The sequence below is a fragment of the Prinia subflava genome, chromosome 10, assembly GCF_021018805.1.
Source record: "Prinia subflava isolate CZ2003 ecotype Zambia chromosome 10, Cam_Psub_1.2, whole genome shotgun sequence".
Classification (NCBI taxonomy): Eukaryota; Metazoa; Chordata; class Aves; order Passeriformes; family Cisticolidae; genus Prinia; species Prinia subflava.
In genome coordinates this window covers 14387304-14407442 of record NC_086256.1, presented here as the reverse complement: position 1 = coordinate 14407442, position 20139 = coordinate 14387304, and the positions used below count along the sequence as shown (strand labels likewise).

The 20139-nt window shown below is 43.4% G+C and overlaps 1 protein-coding gene across 3 annotated transcripts in view; it reads left to right on the top strand.

Moving 5' to 3' along the window:
- Positions 1–20139, top strand: part of DDAH1 (dimethylarginine dimethylaminohydrolase 1) — a 94915-nt gene that overhangs the window by 19205 nt on the left and 55571 nt on the right. Inside the window, exon 1 of one of the 3 annotated variants that reach the window (XM_063407429.1) lies at positions 17942–18371. The exons of the other annotated variants lie outside the window; for them this stretch is intronic. Within the exon in view, the coding sequence (XP_063263499.1) occupies positions 18066–18371 (306 nt within the window). The 5' untranslated portion in view covers positions 17942–18065. Of the gene's footprint in view, positions 1–17941; positions 18372–20139 lie in introns of those variants that run through there. 3 annotated transcript variants of the gene reach the window in all.

The window sequence follows — 20139 nt, the reverse complement described above, 5'->3', positions numbered from 1 at the left end:
ATTATTATGATCCTAAAATCTTACTTGTCCATACCATTGGGTTGGCCTTGCCTTTCAGAAGTAAAGAGTAAAGAGTATAAATTTCAGAAGCATTGAGTATGTAGGTTTCCCAAATTCAATATGGGCTTCAGAAGCCTTAAAAATCTTTGAAATTCTTGACTTCTGCTTAAGTGCCTTAAGACCTGGAAACTAAATGTATGGAAGGCTCCACCTTCTTTGTAGTTGGAAGAATGCCTCTTTTGAACAAAACCAGGTTCAATAAGACACATTTGAAAAAGTCTTGGAAGTTCATGATGTCATTGACTTGTCTTGAGGGGCAATACGGGTTTTCTTTAAGGAATGTTTTTGCACTTGTTTTGCTTCCCAGTTCAAGAGATTTTTTTGTGAATGAGATAATCTGTTATTTTCAGAACTATAACTAGGTACTTTTTTGGTTGTTGGTTTCCAGATCTGAACAGATACTCTCCAACAGGTGGTAAAGTAATTTTGTCTCTAATGTGTATATAGATCATTACAGACTGCATCCCAGAGCAGGTGTTCATGGATGGGGATGACCATTTTCCATCTGTTTGTTTTATTCCCTGTCTTATTTGTCACTATTAAATGATTACTGCAGTGACAGAACTTCCCAAGTATGCATTACTGAATTTCTATTTCAGCCTGGAAGCAAGATGATAGCCTTGTGGCATGCACACTGCCAAGGGAAGACAAATATGAACAAAGTGGGGCTTTCAGTTCCCACATCTTTGCAAGATCTTTTCTTTAAGCCTTACAGAGTTATTTTAGTAATGAGTCTCTGCCAACACAGGCTCAGCTGCAAAGCCATCAAGGGCAGGGGCAGAGCTGAGCAGAAAGCAGGGCAGGAGAAGGGTGCTCAGGAGAGCTCTGCAGGCGATGCTGTGCCCAGGGAGTGGGCAGGGGGACAGATGGACACAGGCTGTGCCCGGGTGTGGGGCTGCCAAGGCTCTCCCTGGCCAGCATGCCATGCTGCAAGGAGCAGCCAGGCCTGTGCCTGTGCTGAGGGAAGGGAGAGCCTGGGAACCTTGTCCTAGGCCCTGGTGAAGGCAGTGGGCACAAGCTCAGGGGACCAGTTAAGTTCAGCCTAACATGTCAGGCTGGACTGATTGAGCAAAATTATATAATCCAGCACTACTTCTTTCTTGGTTACCAGTACTGTCAATTAACAGCATAAACTTAATTTATAAAGTGTATTTTTATTCCACTTCTCTGTTCCATTTGTCTATAAATTTCCCACAGTATTAAATAAATGCCATCACAAACTGAAGTGCTTCTATGAAAACATGGCATTATTAGGGACCAATATGATCCCTTGTCCCTAAAAGCTCTGTTGTTCTCAGAGTGTAGGTAAGAAGCAAGTAACCAAACATGCATCAGATTTAGAGATACCTCACTGAAATGGCAGAGCTATGGGTTACAAAAAGTCTGGGCAGGCCAGTGCCTGGCTGGCAAAGTGCTCCAGGAGTGGTGGGTCAGCTCAGCATCAGGGCTATGAGATCCCAGAGCACAGGGGTTGGCACCAGCTGCTCTTATTTTTAGGGTACTGAGTCAGTGTAGCCTTGAAGGGCAAGGGCTGGTTGGTTTACCATTGACAGCTGCAGGTTCCTGATGGAAGAGCTGGCTGTTTCCTGTGGAGAGGAGCTGCTCCCCATGGCAGGGGCTGTCTGGCCAGGGCTGCAGCTTGTTTGCAGTCCAGAGTAGAGCAGCTAAGAGAAGCATGAACTGTCCTGCATCCCAGTACACCTCTGGTGCTCAGATTGCTGGTGCTGGTCTTGCAGAAGGGTGGGAACTGTTGGCTTCTGACATATACATTCCCTGATATATTCTGACACATAACTCCTTGATGTATTTCTCTTTCCAGAAGTATATTTTTCCATAAATCTTAGATTTTTAGAAATAACAGCATAAAGTTTGATTTCTGTTCAGCAACGTTTTTTCTTTGTGAGCCTCTTCCCTGCTCCTTTGAGCCAATTGGCTTTCCCCACAGTGGATGCATGGGGCAGCAGGAGGGCTCTGGACCTGGGGGCCAGCAGCAGGAGCAGCCATCTCCTGCTGGCAGCCAGAGACACCTCTGCCAGGGCAGCAGGGAAAGGAAGGAGCTCTGTGCCCTGGCACAGCATGCATTAGAAATGAATGGCACTGAGGGAAAATTCCCTGGGAAAGGTGTTTGTTCAAAGCACCTAGAAGCCGTTCATGCATTTTTTGAGGTGGGGACAGGAAGGCATTGAGGAAAAAAGTGTGGGTTGGAAATGTATTTCCAACTATTTTTAAAGTAAACAAATTCCTTTTGAAGTTATGGGTTTGTTGCATAAATTGTGCATTTGACAGAGTAAGTGGTGGGATGTCATGGTAATTACTAATGTCCCTTGAATATTTGGTTAACCACTATATATAATCCTAAATGCAGTAGCCTTTCCAGGGAGAATTTAGATCTACCCTTTGGGCAGGATTAACTGTTACTCTCTTGTTTCAGCAACTTTTCAATTATTTGATTCTAATACAAGAAGTTTTCCATTTTGAGAGGAAAAAGGTGTCCTTTTGGCATCTGACTTTTAAAAACAAGTTCCATCCTGTACCTGTGTGTGGTGAGCTCTGAGGTGACTGCCTGGGTGCTGTGCAGGAGGGGTGGGAAAACTGTCCCAGCTAAAGACCCCCAGCCCTGTTGCAGAAATGGATCCCTAGATCCAGACAAAGATAATGGGTTACTGCAATGCTGAGCTCTGTTTCAGGTCACATTCTTGCTGAGCTATTAACACTTGACAAGATACCCATCCCTAACCTGCTTCTCCTAATGGCAATCAGAACATGCCCAGCCTGTCTCCACAGTTTTTCCTTTGCCTGTTATTTTGCCTCTCATCCTCCTTGTCAGTTTTTCCTAGGAAAGTCTCCCTTGAGTCAGCACCAGAATGTGTAGGCTCAAGGCAGAAAGGTGATCTGCTCTTCCTGAGCTCAGTTTTCTCTGTGGCAAATGACTTATCCTTAGGCTATCACCCTTGCTTTGTGAAAAAAATTGAAAATATTGCTTGAATATACAAGCAAATACACTTAGGTGATTGCCTAAATCAGAACATTGCTTTTGTGTATTAAAATACAGAGACACCTATGCTTTCAGGGGACTTTCTAGTCTGGATCACTTGCCTAAGCTGGGGCTCTAAATGATATCAGTATCTCTGTGCTTAGCTTTAGAGCATGCTTTTATAAATTTTATTTGTATCCAGTTGTTGCTATTCATTTTCAGCCCATTTGCTGCCTGGCTGGGATACTCATCTTGCTTTTCATTACTGATGCAATAAATGTCTCTCAATTCACTGGTCCCAGCTACCTCATGTGTGTCCTCTGTGGACTCCAAGCACTCTTCCCACATGGACTCACTCACGCATCCACAGCCACTTCTTCCCTTGTTTTCCATCTTCATGACAGCTTGTCTCATAAATTCACTCAGGCATCACTGGCACATCTCCTCACTACTACCTAATACCAGAGGAGAAAACATCTCTGTGATGGCTTGATTTTTCAGGACATTTACTACAAATAAAATAGCGCATTGCAGCCACTTGCCAAGAGAAATCCTTATAAGCAAGTTAAAATAAGATCTTACTCATTGGAGTACAATTTGGAGCTTAAGAAAATGTCATCCGTAAGGCTTCTGTATAAAAGAAACCTGGGTCTAGTTTCAAAAGAAATTACTTCAAATACAAATTAAATACATATTTCACTAAGGATAGACTTTTCATAATCTGCAGAGGTTACAGGATTAAATCTTAACAAGTTCAGATGTAGAAACTATGACAATAGCTCTGATGTCTTTTTGGGTGTAGTGCAGGGAAACAATATGGGGTGAGGGATTTCAGCATTTAGATATCTGCAGTAGAAATCCAGTAGCCCAAATATTTTGAAATGTGGCTAATTTCTTGTTTCATTTTCCATCTTCACATGCTCACTTGGAGACTTCCAGCACTGGCTTTTTAAATTGGTCTGAGAGCCAGTCAGCTGAAATGATACATAGTTCTAATCACACACAAATAAACTGGGCATAGGAATAGTGTCACTCCTAATCAGCACGAGTAAACATTTATCAAACACTATAAACAAAGTTTTCCAAAATTTGCTAGGTGTTTTCAGAGAAATTCTCTTACTGCAGATGGCACAAGCTTCCTGGCCAGAGAACCTAACACTGCAAATTTAAGCATGACCAAGAGCTGACAGAAGAGGGGATGAAGAACCTGGGGATGGGGACTGTGGTGGCACTAACTGATATGGGTGGCCGGGAGAAGCGTTTGGTTCCTTCTCAGCCTTCCCCTGTGTTTGGGAACCTGTCCTGTCCCCCCAGCTTGCTCCTTTGGCACCCCACCAGGCAAGCACTCAGGGAAAGAGTTAAGTCGTATTGCAATGTGACATAAAGCTGAAGCAAATAAGCTGGCATTACTGTGTTTGCATTGTGAGCAGGCTGGTGAGAGAGAGTTTGAGGAGGGATTTAAAAGACAAGATGTGATAAACTGAGCAGAATTAGCAAAACATTTCCTTATTGGAGAAGTGGCACAGAAGGAAGAGAATATCAGTCTGGGTGAGCCAGGAAGGAGCACCAGGGGTGTGTGTGTATCAGAGATGGTACTAGAGTCTGATGAGGCCAGGGCTGGATTTTCAAAGGAGAAGCAAGAGTAGATCTGAAGATGGTAAAGGCATTTGTACTGAGGTCACAGGGACTTAGGACAGCTTCCACTGACCTCAGGCTTACTCTGAGAAGCCCAAATCAGATGAGGGTTGGATGAATCATGGGGAGCTGTGGCTTTGAGGGATCCCAGAGTAGGACAATTTGAAAAGAAACATTACAAACCAGTGGGGCGGCCCAGAGCAAGGGTGGCAGAAGGGTGCCATGCCTCAGTCACGACCAGATCAATCTAGACTTCTCAGTAGGGTTGTAGAGACATATTGGAGCCTTGGCACATTTTGGGAAAACAAAAAGAGTAAGGAGAAGTGGAAGTTACCTGAATCAGAGAGCTAGAATGGAAGGGAAGGAATGGAAAGGAAGAAGGGTCTTAGGAGGCAGGTGAGCCAGAGTGCAGTACAAGGCACAGCTGCTTCCCACTACTGCTTGCATGAGCTTGGAGGACTGTGGTGTCTGTCTGTCACCCCACAGCCTTTCATCAACCCCAATCCCAGTCATAAATTTTAAAATATCTTATGGCTCTTGTATAAAAGTTACTCCACGCTACTCTTTCTACATATTTTGAACTTATTTTCATAAAAATAGCAGGTTTCCAGTGAGTGCTGGCATTCAGGCACATGTGTAAGGGAGCTGGTCTCCTCTAAACAGTTGTACACAAAACCCAGCTCTGAAGGTGCCATGACATTTAGAGCAGACATCTGTGCTATTTAACAGGGGATAATCCCATGCACACCCACCTACCATGCTCACAGCCTTTTCCCAAACTATGCTGGATACTCAAATGTTATGATTACTCAACAGAAAATAATACAAAAATTTCTAAGCAGGTCTTGATTCTGGGTTGAGTGAAGGAAGCTCATTTGCATTTAAATACCCTTAAGCCCCTGAAGGAGTTTAAGTTTTTCATTAAGTTTGGAAAATAGCTTGTGCTTCTTGTCCAGGCCTCAAATGTTATTCTCTTATATGCAACCAGCCATTGTTGTTTCCCTGCAACTCTTCTCATCCATGAGCTGGTTCTTTGCATGCCAAAGAACTTCTTTCCCAAGCTAGCCACCTGTAGACAGAAGTCTACACATTCTCAGACTTAGCTGTCAGGCATTTCTGTAAACTTCTTCTTCCCTATGGTAAGTGAAAAATATCGTAGGTTTTCCTAGACCATTCTGAGACCACCTCCACTTGAAAGCTTTTTCTTGTTTTGGTACTGTTTGTTGTAGACTGCAGAACAACACTTTATGGGTGGGGTGTTTATCCTGGTGGTTCCTTTGTGATACCTCACTTGAAACTGCTGTTTGTGTTTGCCAGGATGATTCTGTGTTAGCAGGTTTTTATTATGAAAAGCACAGATGACCTTTAAAGTCCAAAGGCCATATTTATGAATGACTCAGCCTGTTCTCAGTGTGGCTGAAGCTTACAGTACTCAAACAAAAGCCAAAGCATACTTCTCCCATGTAACTTTTTGAGAAAGCAGTATTTGCCTCTGGCATTCACCAAGGGAGCTTTCCCTTTGTGTGCAAGAGGAAAATTGGGCAGGCTACAATAAAAGGCATTGTTGGTCCCAGCATGCAAAGAATGATGATCCAAGAACTGAAATAATAGAAAAGTGTCGGGAGGGAATTTATTTCACAAACATGTCAAGATAGCTTCAGGCTTACTCAAGTTTTGATTCAAGCTTCTCATTCTTCTTAAATTCTTTCCAGGCCAAAATGGATTAAATAGTTGCTAATCTTCAATCATTCAGCATTTCCTTGGGATCAGGGTTTGAGGATGGCATTGGCATGCCGACATTTCAGCCTCCGGTTCCTTAATGACAGTAAACCCCAGGGAATCTCAGAGTATGCACTCTTGCACTGTGATTAGGGTCTCTCTCCTCAAATTCCATTGTGAAGGTCTCTGCAGGAAGGGCCTTCTTGCTTTGAGTCCTGGGGAGTATCTGTCACAATAGTCAGCAAGTATGACTGATATTGCACCCAAAATGTTCATAAGAGGTTATAAGCTATCGTTTTTTATGGAGCTGGTTTCCAGACCCAAATATTGCCTAGCAGCAGTGCTTACAAATCATTGTAAATAGGAGAAGAAAACTGGTCTTGCTGTGATATATCTCAACAGATACTGCCAGCCCCAGACCTTAAAAAAATAAAATAAAAAAAAAATTGTGTCTTTTGGCACATCCCTATTGGGATGTTGTCTAGTTGAACTGACAACAAAACAAGAATAGTAATAGTAAAACATTCCTATATAAATATTATTAACTCTTCTTCCTAAACCTCTTCTTTTAAAAATAAAGTCTCCTAAAAAGTTCAGAACATGTTTTTTTTCTCCTCTTCTTCCTCATCACTGCTGAAAAATCCATAGGAGCAAATGTCAGTTAAGAATTTGCAGTAGCGGCTAAACGTAAAAACGATGTCATTTATGTCCTGTGGCCCTATCAAATATAACTACAAGCCATGTTCACAGCACTGTAAATGACACACTATTTCATCAGTGTGAGAGATGGCACATTGCCTGTTGTGATAGCTGACCCCACACCTAGAACTGAGTGGGATATTCATATTTTTCATGAAATAGCAAGGTACCCCTTTGGCGCCTAACCGATGAAGGACAGCTGGTCTTTTCCTCCTCCAAGGAGGATTCCCCTCAGGCTTTATTTGCAATGGATTATGTGTATGTGAATTATTTGTATTAAAAGAGAATCAGTATGGCATTTATTGGTGAACTACAACACACCGAGATGAAGTGAAATTCTTAACTACTTTTTGCATCAGCAGTAGTACCAGCTGTTCAAAATTTTTCCTTTCCCTGATAGTGGAAACCATTTTCATTAGCTCTAAGGTGCCCCTGTGCTTCTCTGGCAGTATAAATTAGTTTATGCCTGCCTTTAAGGCTTCTCTGCCCTTCCAGAGCAGTGCACTGGAGGCTGAGAATAAATTGCAACCAAAATACTATTAAAGTGACCAAAAAAAAGTGTAACACAAGCAAATACCTTATAATGTTCATAATACCCTTTTTAACCTTTCTCTTCCTTAGATGTAAAATAAAAGGTTATGGATGGCTCACAGGGACTGATGGGTTCCCTCCAGCCCTTTCTTTTCTCCCTTGATGTTTCCCATAGCTTAGTTGTTACTTGGTGAATATTGTTGAACCCTGTTCAGCTGGTCTTATTTAATACAATCTAACCATTTTGTGCATAAACAAACTGATTTATACTGCAGGATGTTTTGGGCAATGTGGTCTGGAGCTGTTGGGCTGAGTAGAATGCTATATTACCTTTGGTTATTTGGAGCCTTTTAGACCCCTTGCTCTTGAATCCATGGGTTCTAAATGGGTTTTCCCAATATGATTCATTAAAACATGTTACTCATCATGACAAAATAAGAGGCCTAGGATCTACTAGCTCTTTTCATTATCATAGTTTGTACAGCTTCACTAATAGCATTAGATTCGGACCTAATTTATTGAAAACTTCTGGAAAAAATGCATATTTTGGTCAAGGAAAATTAGGAGGAATTCCTGGAAACTGTTTGCACTGCTCAAAATCAGCTCTACCATTCCAAGAAAATTAAAGTAATTATGAAATTCTATGAGAAATTTTTGCTATAGTGTTCCTTACAAGGGAAGTAAAATCTGCTGTTTCCTCAGAGCCCAGACCTGCCTCAATTCACAAAAGATGGATGAGCACTGTAATTACAAAACGCGTAAAAGATTTGGCTTCATTTCCAAGAGAATCAGGCCAGCCCATCAAAACGCAATCAGTCTCCACTGCCTTGTGCGGGCTCCCGGTGCCGCACGCAGCCCACACTGTGCCTGCCTGGGTCACCTGCCGTGCAGGCAACTGTGGGTGCCTGCACACGCAGCCCATGCACAGCTGTCAGCACTGCACCTCGGACAGCCCAGACGTGGGCAGCAATGCAGATCCCGTGCAGTCAGGGTGGTGGCTGGAAGGATGCGGGGAAGCTCAGTGTGAGCAGAAGAAATGAACGGCAAGTGAACGAGTACTCAGGAGGGCAGTGATGAATGGGAACTGCCCTGAGCAAGGGAGGGTGGGCTGAAAAATTCAATGGGAGGTGAAAAACACTGAAAATGGGGTGGATGAGGGAAAATACTGCTCAGAAGGGCCTTGTGAAAATCTCAGTGTGGTACAGAGGCTGGTGACCACCACAGAGCATCTGTAGAGCTTGGGGAGGATTCCTCACTGGTGGGGCTGGGTGCAAACAAGGATTTATTTGGGAGTTTTGTGTTTAAAATATGCATCAGTGCTAGCAACAGCAGGTCTGACTGTAATGAGCTTAATGAATGTGGCACAAGCGATGTTTCAGGTAGAAGGCGAAATGTGGGATTTCTTATGTGTGTAATTAGGACACTTGGCAGCTGGGTAAGCTTTAATTGCCATCCAAAGCTCCTGATCTTGCCAAAGAATGAAGACTGTGAAGAGAGCTATTGATTTCCATCTGGACAAACAATTTACTTTTTAGTGCTCATCAGCCTGATGTGTATCTTCATTCCCTGTCACTGCTGTGATGGAGCTAAAGCTGCTTTCATGGGCAGATTTCAGGTGGGATTTCAGCTGAATATGTGGTTAGAATTGCAAGGCGTTAATGGTAAAAACTGACTCACTTACCGCACTGGCAGTGCTCAATATGCTGTTAGTTTTGAAAATCTCCACCTATCTAGGTCCTTATATAAAGCGTCCCTTTGCCGTAATATCCAGTTGCGTCCCAAAAATAAAACAGGCACAGAAAGAGCTTTCTTCTCTCCCTGCTCAACAGGAGAAAGTTAATATTGATTTTATATGATGCATGTTTGTTTATAAATGTGGTGTTACTGAGCAGAGTATTAGATCAAAGCAGCGGATTTTGCATTTCACTTTGAAGACACAGATGTCCATAGTCAACATGATCACTTTCGGGGGAGGCTTCCAAATTTCATGGGCTAAATGCCACATTTTTTTCCTGTCCTTGACAGTCTCATTGTTCCAGGGGCATGTAGCTGATGCAGGTCATGATCTTGAAAGAAAGAAAGACACAAAGAGAAAACTATTGTGTAGTATTATGTAGTAATGCCACTCGGAAAAAAATAAGTGAAGTATTTTGGAAGGAGAGGCTGAGGAGACATAGAGGAGGTAGAATTATTTTTGCAAAGTGATCAAAAATACCACACTTGCTGCAGTTTACAATACACAAATAGCATCATTAGGACCAGCATTTTTCTACACCTACTCAATCTAACATTGTGCATGTAATGGAGATTGGTGTGCCCATGCAGGGTAAACGTGTGTACAGCTTTTTCTGTGGAGCACCTCTCCTATGAAGACAGGCTGAGAGAACTGAGGTTGTTCAGCCAGCAGAAGAGAAGGCCCCAGGGAGCCCTCACTGTAGCCTTCCAGTACTTAAAGGGGGCTTATTAAAAAGTGACAGAGCAACTTTTTACATAGGTAAGACAGGGAGCAAGAAGGAATAGTTTTAATCTAACAACAGAGAGATTAGATTTGATGTTTGGAAAAATTCTTTATTGAAGGATGGTGAGTCCCTGGAATGTGCAGAGAAGTTATAGATGCCTCATCCTTGTCCGTGTTTAAAGTTGGATGGGACTTTGAGCAGGTGTCCCTACCCATGGCAAGGGAGTTGGAACTAGAGTATTTTAAGGTCCCTTCCAGCCAAGGACCTTCTAGGTCCCTTTCTATGAAATTTATGAAATGTCTAACATGGATTAATATGGTTATTGACTAGCCATGTCTTGATATGTTTTTTCTTTCTTTAAAAAATATTTAACTTGATGCGCAGGGAAAAAATGAATCAAATTCAAATAGGCCCTATTGGAAAGAGTGATTTTTTTCCTGTTGACTTTAGTAACTAATCCCATTAAAGTAGCCTGTAGTGGAAAGCAAGCCTTATATGTGTGCAAGAGAACAGAGATTAAAATGGTGAATTTCAGATTAATATTTGCCAAATTTAAATTAGAAAATGACATATTTTCAGTTGGTTGATCTTGAATTATGTCTTGCATATTAGAATATTTTAGAATCATGATATTACTTTTGTGTGTGTGTATATATCTCCTTTTCTAATCAGAAGGTGACAATGTACCCAGCAAAAGTCATCTGGTACCTCACACAGTCGTTAAAATGCAACAGTTATTGATATACACCCTTTGCTAACTGGTGTTGGGTTATAGTCTCATTTTATACACAGCAGTTCTACTGTTGGTTACAAAATGCTTCCCACATGACAGTCTTATCATCTTCACTGTTTCTGGAGAGATTTTGAGAAATGAGTCATGGTGTGGTATGTCCTACTTAAGATACTTCAGATGTTGCTTTTCACAAGGTGCTTCCTCTAGACTTTGACTTTCAGGTCTTGAAAGAAGACTACTGAGAAGTGGAATCACCTGAAACCACTAATTATCTTTAAAAATGTGTCTTTCTCCTGTGAAAAAGAAATGAAAGAATGCTTTCCCCTCTGTTATTAAAAAGCTGTTATATATTATTTGTAACTGAAAAGAATAAGTAAGTATATAGTTCCATTCTTGCTGTTAATGCATCTGTTAAAGTGAGCAGATAATTATACTTTGAATCTATTTATCCATACTCTAAACTATGATCATAACCATTAAATAATTATATTTTATACAGATTCATGATAATTTTTTTTCATTCCCACTTACTGTACTTATTACCATATGCTATTTCTTCCTTCATCCTGAAAGGAATAAGAAGATCAGCATTTTGAGGCACTAGTCCATATGTATTTATAGCACTAAGGAGTAGAACTGCCAAAATGCATGAAATTTTCTGTTACAGCTTTCTGAGAAATCAGTTAGAGGTCTCTGCTTTTAGTGCTGATTTCTTTGCAGTTAGATTGTAAAAGGCATAACTGGTCCTCTGCATTTGATTTCACAAATACCTTACAAACAGAACTGAATTTATGTGGTCAGCAAAGTTACTGGCATATTCACTATGTGAACTGACTTCTAGCCATTTATGAAGGCAGCACTCATTCCTTTCCTTTCCTAATAACATGGTTAGCAGTAGGTCTACCTAAAATTAAAGCAGTTGTATTTCCACAAAATATTAAGTTGCTATCAAATGTAGAAGGACAGAGAAATCTAAATATCAGCGTATCAGAGAGAAGTGTAAACACTGGTGAGAACACCTGCAGCACATAGCAAACAGCAATTTACAGGTCATCACAAGTCCTCAGGATTTCAGGAGGAAAAAAGACTTGTAGCCATCAGTTTCAAGACAGCACAAGAAAAGATGATCGAGATATTTTACTGGTGTAAATAGACATAGGTCCCTGGAGCTAAATACAGGCATATTTCCATGGGACTAAAAGGAAGGAGCTGATTTTGGCTGGAATTCTTCCTAACCAAGTGAAAGGATAGGACGGTTTGTATAATGTGTAGAAGGTTGCTGTTGATTTTAACAGTAGTAAATCAGTTTAATCTACCTTTTTTCTCTTTGTGGTTTGAATATGTTTGAGGTGGAAATCTTCATTTTGAGTTGTACTGATTGGTGGGAGAATTCAGATGGACCCTTAGAAAACTGGGCACTAGCCTAACAGCAACTTCATGAAGGTCAGCAAGGAGAACTGCAAAGATTTGCAAATGGGTAGTGCTGAGAAAGCTGGCAAAATAACTCCTCGCCCTTTGCAGGAACACAAAGAAAATCACAAAGTTGTTGGCTTGTGTGCATACCTATAGAAATGTGTATATCTATAGATATGCACACATATATTCTGTTTCGTGTGGATCTAAAACTAACTCCACTTTAACAAGTTTCATGTAAACATAAAGTTTCATAGTTGCATTTGCAAGTTGCTGACCAAGTCAATACAAAAAATGTACAAAGCTTTTATAAATCCAGGAAAAAGATGCCTAACTGATAAGAAAGGCTGTGAATTAATTCTCAGGCAGCTAGCTCCTAGAAGGAATGAGAAATGCAAACCATGAAAAGCAAAAAATGCTGCAGCCAAATGTCACTGCCTCTTACTGCTGAGCTTGCAAGGGTTTTTCAGGCAATGCGAGGGAAGGACAGCCTGCCACACCTGCAGGGTGCTGCCAGCTGGTCAGCTGGCTCTGCAACAGGAACATGGAGCCTTGGGATAAACATTAAAAGGTAACTCAAGTCACATTGCAAAGGGCTTGGGTTCTTTCAAAAATATTAACTTGCATCCATCAGCATTTTTAAGCATTTTCTTTTTTGGCAATCAAACATAGTTTTGACAGTAGATACGAAAGGAAGGGAAGGGAAGGCAAGAACACAGCATATGCATTTTTCCTCTTGTACCAGGGTGGCCCAGTTTAGCAGCCACGATTTAGCAAAGGCTTCATCCCACCCTTCCCTCAGGAAGCCCCACAGTGGGCACTTAAAACACTTCACAGCAGCTGGTTTTGGATTCATGAGACCCATTGAACAGTAGCTGCATAAGTATGAATGGCATTTCCATTCCCATGGAATGGGAATTTCCCCTTCTACTGCTAGAGCTGATGCTTTCTTGCCAAGCTTATAAAATAGCATACTTTATTAAAAATGCTGCTGATAGCAGAAATAGTTTTATTGTTGTGTTGCAGTCACAACAAGAGCCATTTGCAAGGCACTTATCCTAGTTCTGTCTCCTTCTTCTCTTAGCTGGAGTAGCATTTCTGGCATATTTCTAGGAAATCTGTCCATCAGGGACACAAATGGTGCATTTGTATCATTTTCTGTAAGAGATATGTTAACTTGTGTAATTCAGTATAAATTTCCACACACTACTCATTTAATTTTTTCTTCATGGTCATACCTGTGGTGCCTAACCCATGCTTTTTTTTTTTTTTTGTAATTCAAGGAGTGACTTTTCTCCTGCATAGAAAGAAGAGTAAAAGTGCTCATAAGGCATGGGGAAAGTGAGGAGATAGGAGTGCAGAAGGTAAACTGTCAGAATCCTGCAGCTCTTGCCTCAGTGATCTGTTTGCTCAGCCAAGTAAATCCAGAAGTTGACTTGGGTTGTACGCAATAACTGCAATCTATTGTAACAAAACATGTGGGAAGACTGCAAATGTGAGGAATGCCCTGTGCCTCTGCATGTTGTCCAGGCTGCTCAGTGCCGTGTGTCATGGCAACAATGCTGCCAAAGCTGCCTTGCAAAGAATCACCCTCTGACAGCTTTGTCTCCCAACAACTGTGTAGCTGTCAGTTCATGGGAATTCCTTCTCCTCTGCAGGATGCAAAATGCCAGCTGAGGAAACACCCAGATCATTATCCCATAACAGGCAAAACAAATACTGTATTTCCCCTGAACCAGATATATATAGAATTTATCTGACCCTGGTAAGGTTCTGAGATAGCACGGGTTCAACTCAGGCAAAGGAAAATGCAGCTCTCCAAAAGAATTTCTCTACAGGCTGTTGATTTTTGCTATCCAGAAGTAGTTCTGGATGGCATAAATGGTCTCTTATTCTGGTCTCTCCTTCCAGAAGTGATCTGTTATGTAAAGAATAGATGGCAAACAAATCTATTCAACATTTGGAAAATGTAAAAGCACTTGGGAGCTTGTCTATGCAGTGGGGTGAAGTGACTTGTTGCCTGCCCAATGTCTTCAGCTTCTCTAAATGAGGAGCCCAGACACTTAATTATTTAGTAGAAATACTGACTCACTGAGTCACTGTGGTTTTTTACAGTAGAAGAGGAGAAAGTGAAAACTTCTAACAACCCAGCTGAAAACCCCTTTGAGTTGCTGTTTGTGTATCTAAGGCATGATTAAAGTAACATTTTTCTCTTTGGTGGCTGTGAGTAAGACCTGGTCATATACCTCTTCTAAGAGAATTATACACTGATCATAATGGGAACTTTTCCAGCAGATCAGTGTTAATAATGGCGTTTAGCTGTGCAGTAGTTGCAGTTTTCTATCGAGCTGAAGAAATCACTTAAACCTGTGTTCCTTTTCAAAAGTGAAATTCAGTGTCCATCTTCTGGTGCAGATTCCTTTTATTATAGTGGGATGTGCTGGTGACTGAATGGTTCCCTTTCTGTCTTGTCCTGGCTTTTCACTCCCTGGAGTTTCAAGTAGCATTTCATTATTAGTGTGAGAGATGTCCATTAAGGTTTTAGGGACAATGTGATATTTCCAAGCAATGGGAAATGTTTTCCAACTTTTCAGCTGCCTATCATGCCTGAGCAATTGCCTGTGTGGTATGAATTTGTATTCAGCAGTAATCCAAATTCTCCTTTGTCATGGTCACACAAACTGTTCAACAGCAGTGGCCATCTCTGACCTTCAGTGACCCACGTAAAGGTTATGCATTTGCTACTGGGCATGTCAGACTCATTATTACATGGCTGTTTTCACTAAAACAATAGTATCCAGGATACTGGATCACAAGACTGGAAAGGATCTCTCCTTATTCATCCTTCTTCCCCATCTCTGGCCTTCTGCTCCTGGCAGATATTTCTTCTTCTTAAAAACACCTGGTATAGAGGCTGCACATTTTTACCAGGCAATCTTTTTCTCTGCTCTTCATTGTTAGAAAGTTTTCTGTACTTTTTCTTGATACAATTTAAGCCTGTTGCTTGCCTTCTGCTTTGTGGAAATTACTCCCTTCATCTTTGTGGTAATTTTTTACAGAGCTGCAGACTGTTCTCAAGTTGTGGCTCTGAAAAAACATAAAAATTTATTGATATGCTACAATTATTTTTTTTTTGTCAAATGTAGAAAATTTCTCAATACTCAATACTTTTCTGTCATAACTTTTAAATCATGTCTCCTGTTTCAGTACATATTCCTTTCTATGAAAGCGAATGCACCCTTCACAAATGCACCTTCAAGTACATTTTACAAAGCAATTTTCTTCTTCCTGTCCTGCCAGCAGGTGACTCTGTGCAGTGCAGTCACAGAACACCTGGATTTGCATCCTCCTCTGTATGAAGCATTTTCTCCTTTCCAAATACAGCTTTCTGTGACACTGCTTAAGCGGTCTGCAGTCCATATTCTATCAGGAGCATAGTTTTCATTGTTCTGGATGACTTCCATAGTGTGACACAACTTTTTCCTTTGCTGGGGGGCAGCTTTGTCCTTTTATACTAATCTTTCCAGCAGGACATAGTTACAGGAAAATACTGGATATTCAACAAGGTAGACAATATTTAAATACTATGTTGGTGCCTGTAGCTGACCTATTTTGCATTACTGCATATGATGAATTTTAACAACACTCCCATAAGACTATGTGAACATGTTCTATTTTGTAATGTTAATTTGTGAGTAAACTGATATTTTGATAAACTTACTACAAATATGCACAATATTGCTCTACGTGCATCTGTTCCTAGATTGTTAATGATGCCTTTCTATTCACCATAAGTAATAGAACAATAATCATATTCAGAAAACAGAGTTTAATGTGTATTTAAACTGTACAGTTTTATACATTTATGGGAATACAATGACTTTTTTACTGTAGTCATTAGTTCTGAACACACAATTGCGTGTCTAGCACACACTGTCTGATAGCACTGTGTCTCACAAAATGATTCTCCAGCCCTGTCTCCCACAAAGGTATTGAGAAGCTGTCAGAAGTGATGCCTGACCAGCTCCCAGGGAGCAGCTGTGGCCATCTGAGCTGGGCTGGTGACTGTGCCCCTGGGGCAAGCCTCACTGTCCTAGAGAGCATGTCATGTGTGTATGAGATCAGTGCAGCATCACCTCATATCCTGTAATTTCAGTGACATCTAAAAATTGTCATCACTTACAAATTCATGAAGTGATTGTGGATGTCAAAAACATCTGTATTGCCTAGAATTTTCCAATCCATTGGCTGCAGGAAAACTATTTTCAATACCTTTTCTGATAGGAACCCTGGCAAGTTTTAAAATGGATAGTAGCCCTTTTTCTTCTGGCTAAAAGTAATGCTAACTAAAAGAAAACCAAACTCTGACAATGGCTATATCCCAAATATATAATAAGTCCAAACAGGCTCTAATGATGGTGGAAGGATTACATGTTATACCATATACAGTATGATACTACATGTAGTGGTTTTTCAAGAATTTGAAATGTCCTACATGATAGCAACTCAATTACCTCTCCATTTGTTTAAGCTAAGTAGTATTTGCACATTATTCAGTGAATGACAGTTATTCAAATAACTGTGCCTATGCACATTAAGTAAAAGCAGCCTTACAGAATATTTGGAGAATGTGTGGAAAATGCAGATGAAAATCTAGTGAGCTGCCATTTTAGAAACACACTTTGATATTTCCTTTGTTCTGCTCATATTCCCAAGTGCTGAACACCGGCAGGTATCTGTGACAGCATGGCCAAGGCAGCTGCCTGGATTTTGTCTGAACTGAAGGGGGAACACAGAGCTGTGTGCTAGTGGGGTCCCCTCCATGATCAGAGGGACACTTGCAAAAGCCTTGCCAGCAAAAGCAGAGCTGGAAGGAAAATTCATATTCCTTCTTTTTTGCTGTCTGCCCTGGTGAGGACAGACCTTGGGAGCAGTACAGCTGAGGACTGGTGCTGGGGATGTTGCCTGTGGCGCGAGGTCTGGCACAAAGCCTTATTTGTGCACTGCCTGGGAGAGAGAGTTGTGCTCTGGCACAGGATAGTTATCTTCAGGACAACTTCCAGTCAGGGTAAAACTGGGGAAAATGAAACCAGGGTGTTAGTTTTAGGGGAAAGTGTGTGAAATCCTCATTGTTTAGTCCCTGAGGTGGAGGTGGAGCAGAACACCGGTGTCCCTCCTACTCCACAGAGGTGGAAACTTCAATAGTATAAAGGTGTGGGGGCAGGTGGATACACTCGGCCGGTGAGTGGCCTGTAGAAAGGCATGACAAGAGCGTCGGCTGGGCTTATTTCCTTAGGATTTGTATTTGGAAGTGCCCTTGTCATGGGATATTCTTCCATTGGTCACCCACACGAAACACCTGGTCTTCAGTTGTGCCACCAGGGAAGGAGAAGGCAGCGGCAAAGGGCTTGCAGGTGGCCAAGCCAAGGTACCCTTGGAGCAGGAGGGTCATCAACCTTCCCCCTGCCCACCCCAGCTGGAATGGCTGTAAGAGTGCCCGGACGCGGGGGTTCGGACGCTGTCAGCGTAGTCGTGCCTCCGCGCAGAACCGCTGGCACTAGGCTGTGCCCCCGCCGCCCCTCAGGCCGCTCGCGGGGCCCGCCCGCACAGGTAAGCGGCGCCGCGCGGGGGGCGGCCAATGGCGCGGCCCGGCCGCCGCCGCCAGCCAATGGGGGCGGCCCCATGGAAATGTGCCTGGTGGGCAGCCAATGGGGCGCGGCCGGCCGCGGGCGGCGCTTTCTCCGCTGCCAGCGCCGGCGGCGGCCGCGCGTCCCTCGCGTGCCCCTCCGCCGTCCCCGCCGCGCGCGCCCCGCGTCCCTCTCCGCCGTCCCCGCCGCGCAGCATGGCCGGGCTGGGCGGCGGCCTCGCCGCCTTCGGGCGCTGCACGCACGCCGTGGTGCGGGCGCTGCCCGAGTCGCTGTGCCGGCAGGCGCTGCGCACCGCGGCGGGCCCCGAGGTAGACTTCGCCCGCGCGGAGAGGGAGTATCAGCTGTATGTGGGTGTGCTGCGGGGCAAGCTGGGGCTGCAGGTGCTGGAGCTGCCGGCCGACGAGAGCCTTCCCGACTGTGTCTTCGTGGAGGATGTGGCCGTGGTCTGCGAGGAGACGGCGCTGCTCACCCGCCCGGGCGCGCCCAGCCGCCGGAAGGAGGTGAGGTGCGGTGCGGAGCGGAGCGGGCCGGGCCCGGAGCGATGCCGGGCAGGTGAGCTCGGGGCGGCCGCGCCGTCGGGCGTGTCCCCGGGCCCGCCCCGGCCCCGGCGGGAGCGGCGGCGCGGACCGCGCTCGGAGCCGCAGCCCTGCTCGGCGGGAGCGGCCCCGCGCAGCGGCTCCAACCCGGCAGCCGAGCCCGCGGTGCGGCCGAGCCCCGCCGTGCTGGGCTTACTGGGGAGCGATGCTCTGCTCCTGGAGACAAGTGGATGGACAGTGTAAACTATGACTCATCTCTTCTGGGGCGTGCGGGCTTTCGCTCCGGGTCAGCTTGGGCAGTCCGGCAGGATGGGTCGCTGGCGAATTGTGCGGGTTTGTGTCCACGGTGCAGCCCTGCTCAGTCCACAAACTCCGTTTTCAGTACACGGTGAACCCGAGGTCAGCCCCAGGCAGTGCATCACTGGTGCCTGTGATAATAGTATCTAATGGCCTGTGCACAAGAGCTGGTGTGTGTTTTGGTCTACTTGGTGTCATCCTTAATGCCCTTGAACCTGATGTCCCCTTCCCTCTGCAACCATTGCAGGCCCCCTGCATGTATGGGGGACACAGGCCATGTCATCGGAGAGAGGTGTGAAGGATGCACACCCACAGGAGCCTTACTTTAGATCTCCTTAATACTTTCTTAATGTCCTCAGCCCATTCATAAACTAATTCATCAGGCAGTGCGTGCATTGAAGTGCCACCCAGTTATCTCTTCAATGAGCAGTGACAGTCTGCCTTTCTGTAAGCATCTTTTAACATAACCCTGCTCATGTCTCTTTTAGTTCCCATCTTTGGCACCATAGTGCATTGTGAGATCCAAAGGCATATGCTGTTGTGCCTGTGGGACTGGCCACTAGCTCTAGTACAGCAGAAGCTCGTCTTGGCCATTGAGAGCAATGGCTGAGTTGCTCCACTTGGTTTTGGTGTTTTTTATGTAGTGCCTTTCTCTTATCAATTGCAAAGTTTTCCTAAATTCTCCCCAACGGTGTAACATCTCAGATACTGCATACAACTTGTAGACATGCGCTTCTTGTGCCTAACCAGGTGTATTTACTCTTTGTAACACACCTGAATGCTCTTTAAGGTGGCAACACCAGAGTAAAGTGTTTACCACATGCTACTCGCAGAAGCAGCTGTTTCTTAGCCAGAATCAAAGTGAGTTTTCACTGGTCCTTCCCATGACACACTGGTATGTAGCTCTGTGGGTCTTGCTGCCATTTGTACCGTTTCCCCTTCAGCAGGAGGGATTTACTTCTTTTCCATGACTTTTCCAGGCAGCGTCATGAACAAGAGAGAGAAAGAGCTTTCAGGCTTAATTTGAACATTAATAATGTTCTTGAATGGTGGAGCAATCCCTCCCTTGAGTTTTCTATGAATTAAAAAATTAAAATTAAAAAATAATTTTTAATTTAATAAAAATTAAAAAATAATTGAACAAGTATCCTTTAAAAGCTATAACAATGCATGACACCGCAGTGTAGTGCTTGTCTGAACGTTTTTTACAACAATTCTCCCTCCTGGTAACATCGTTACAGCAGTGTCTTGTGGAAACAGGGAGAAGGTGCTCGTTTCTGCAGGATGCTCCCTGCCTATTCCTGATCCCTTTCCTCTCCAAGGCATCCTCCCCTTCCCAGTGTGGTTACTGTCAGTTTTGTTTAGCTGGAGTGTCTTTGTTGAGTAGTTAGTGACCATGATGTCATATGAAAACCAGTGAAATGGCAAAGGCTTT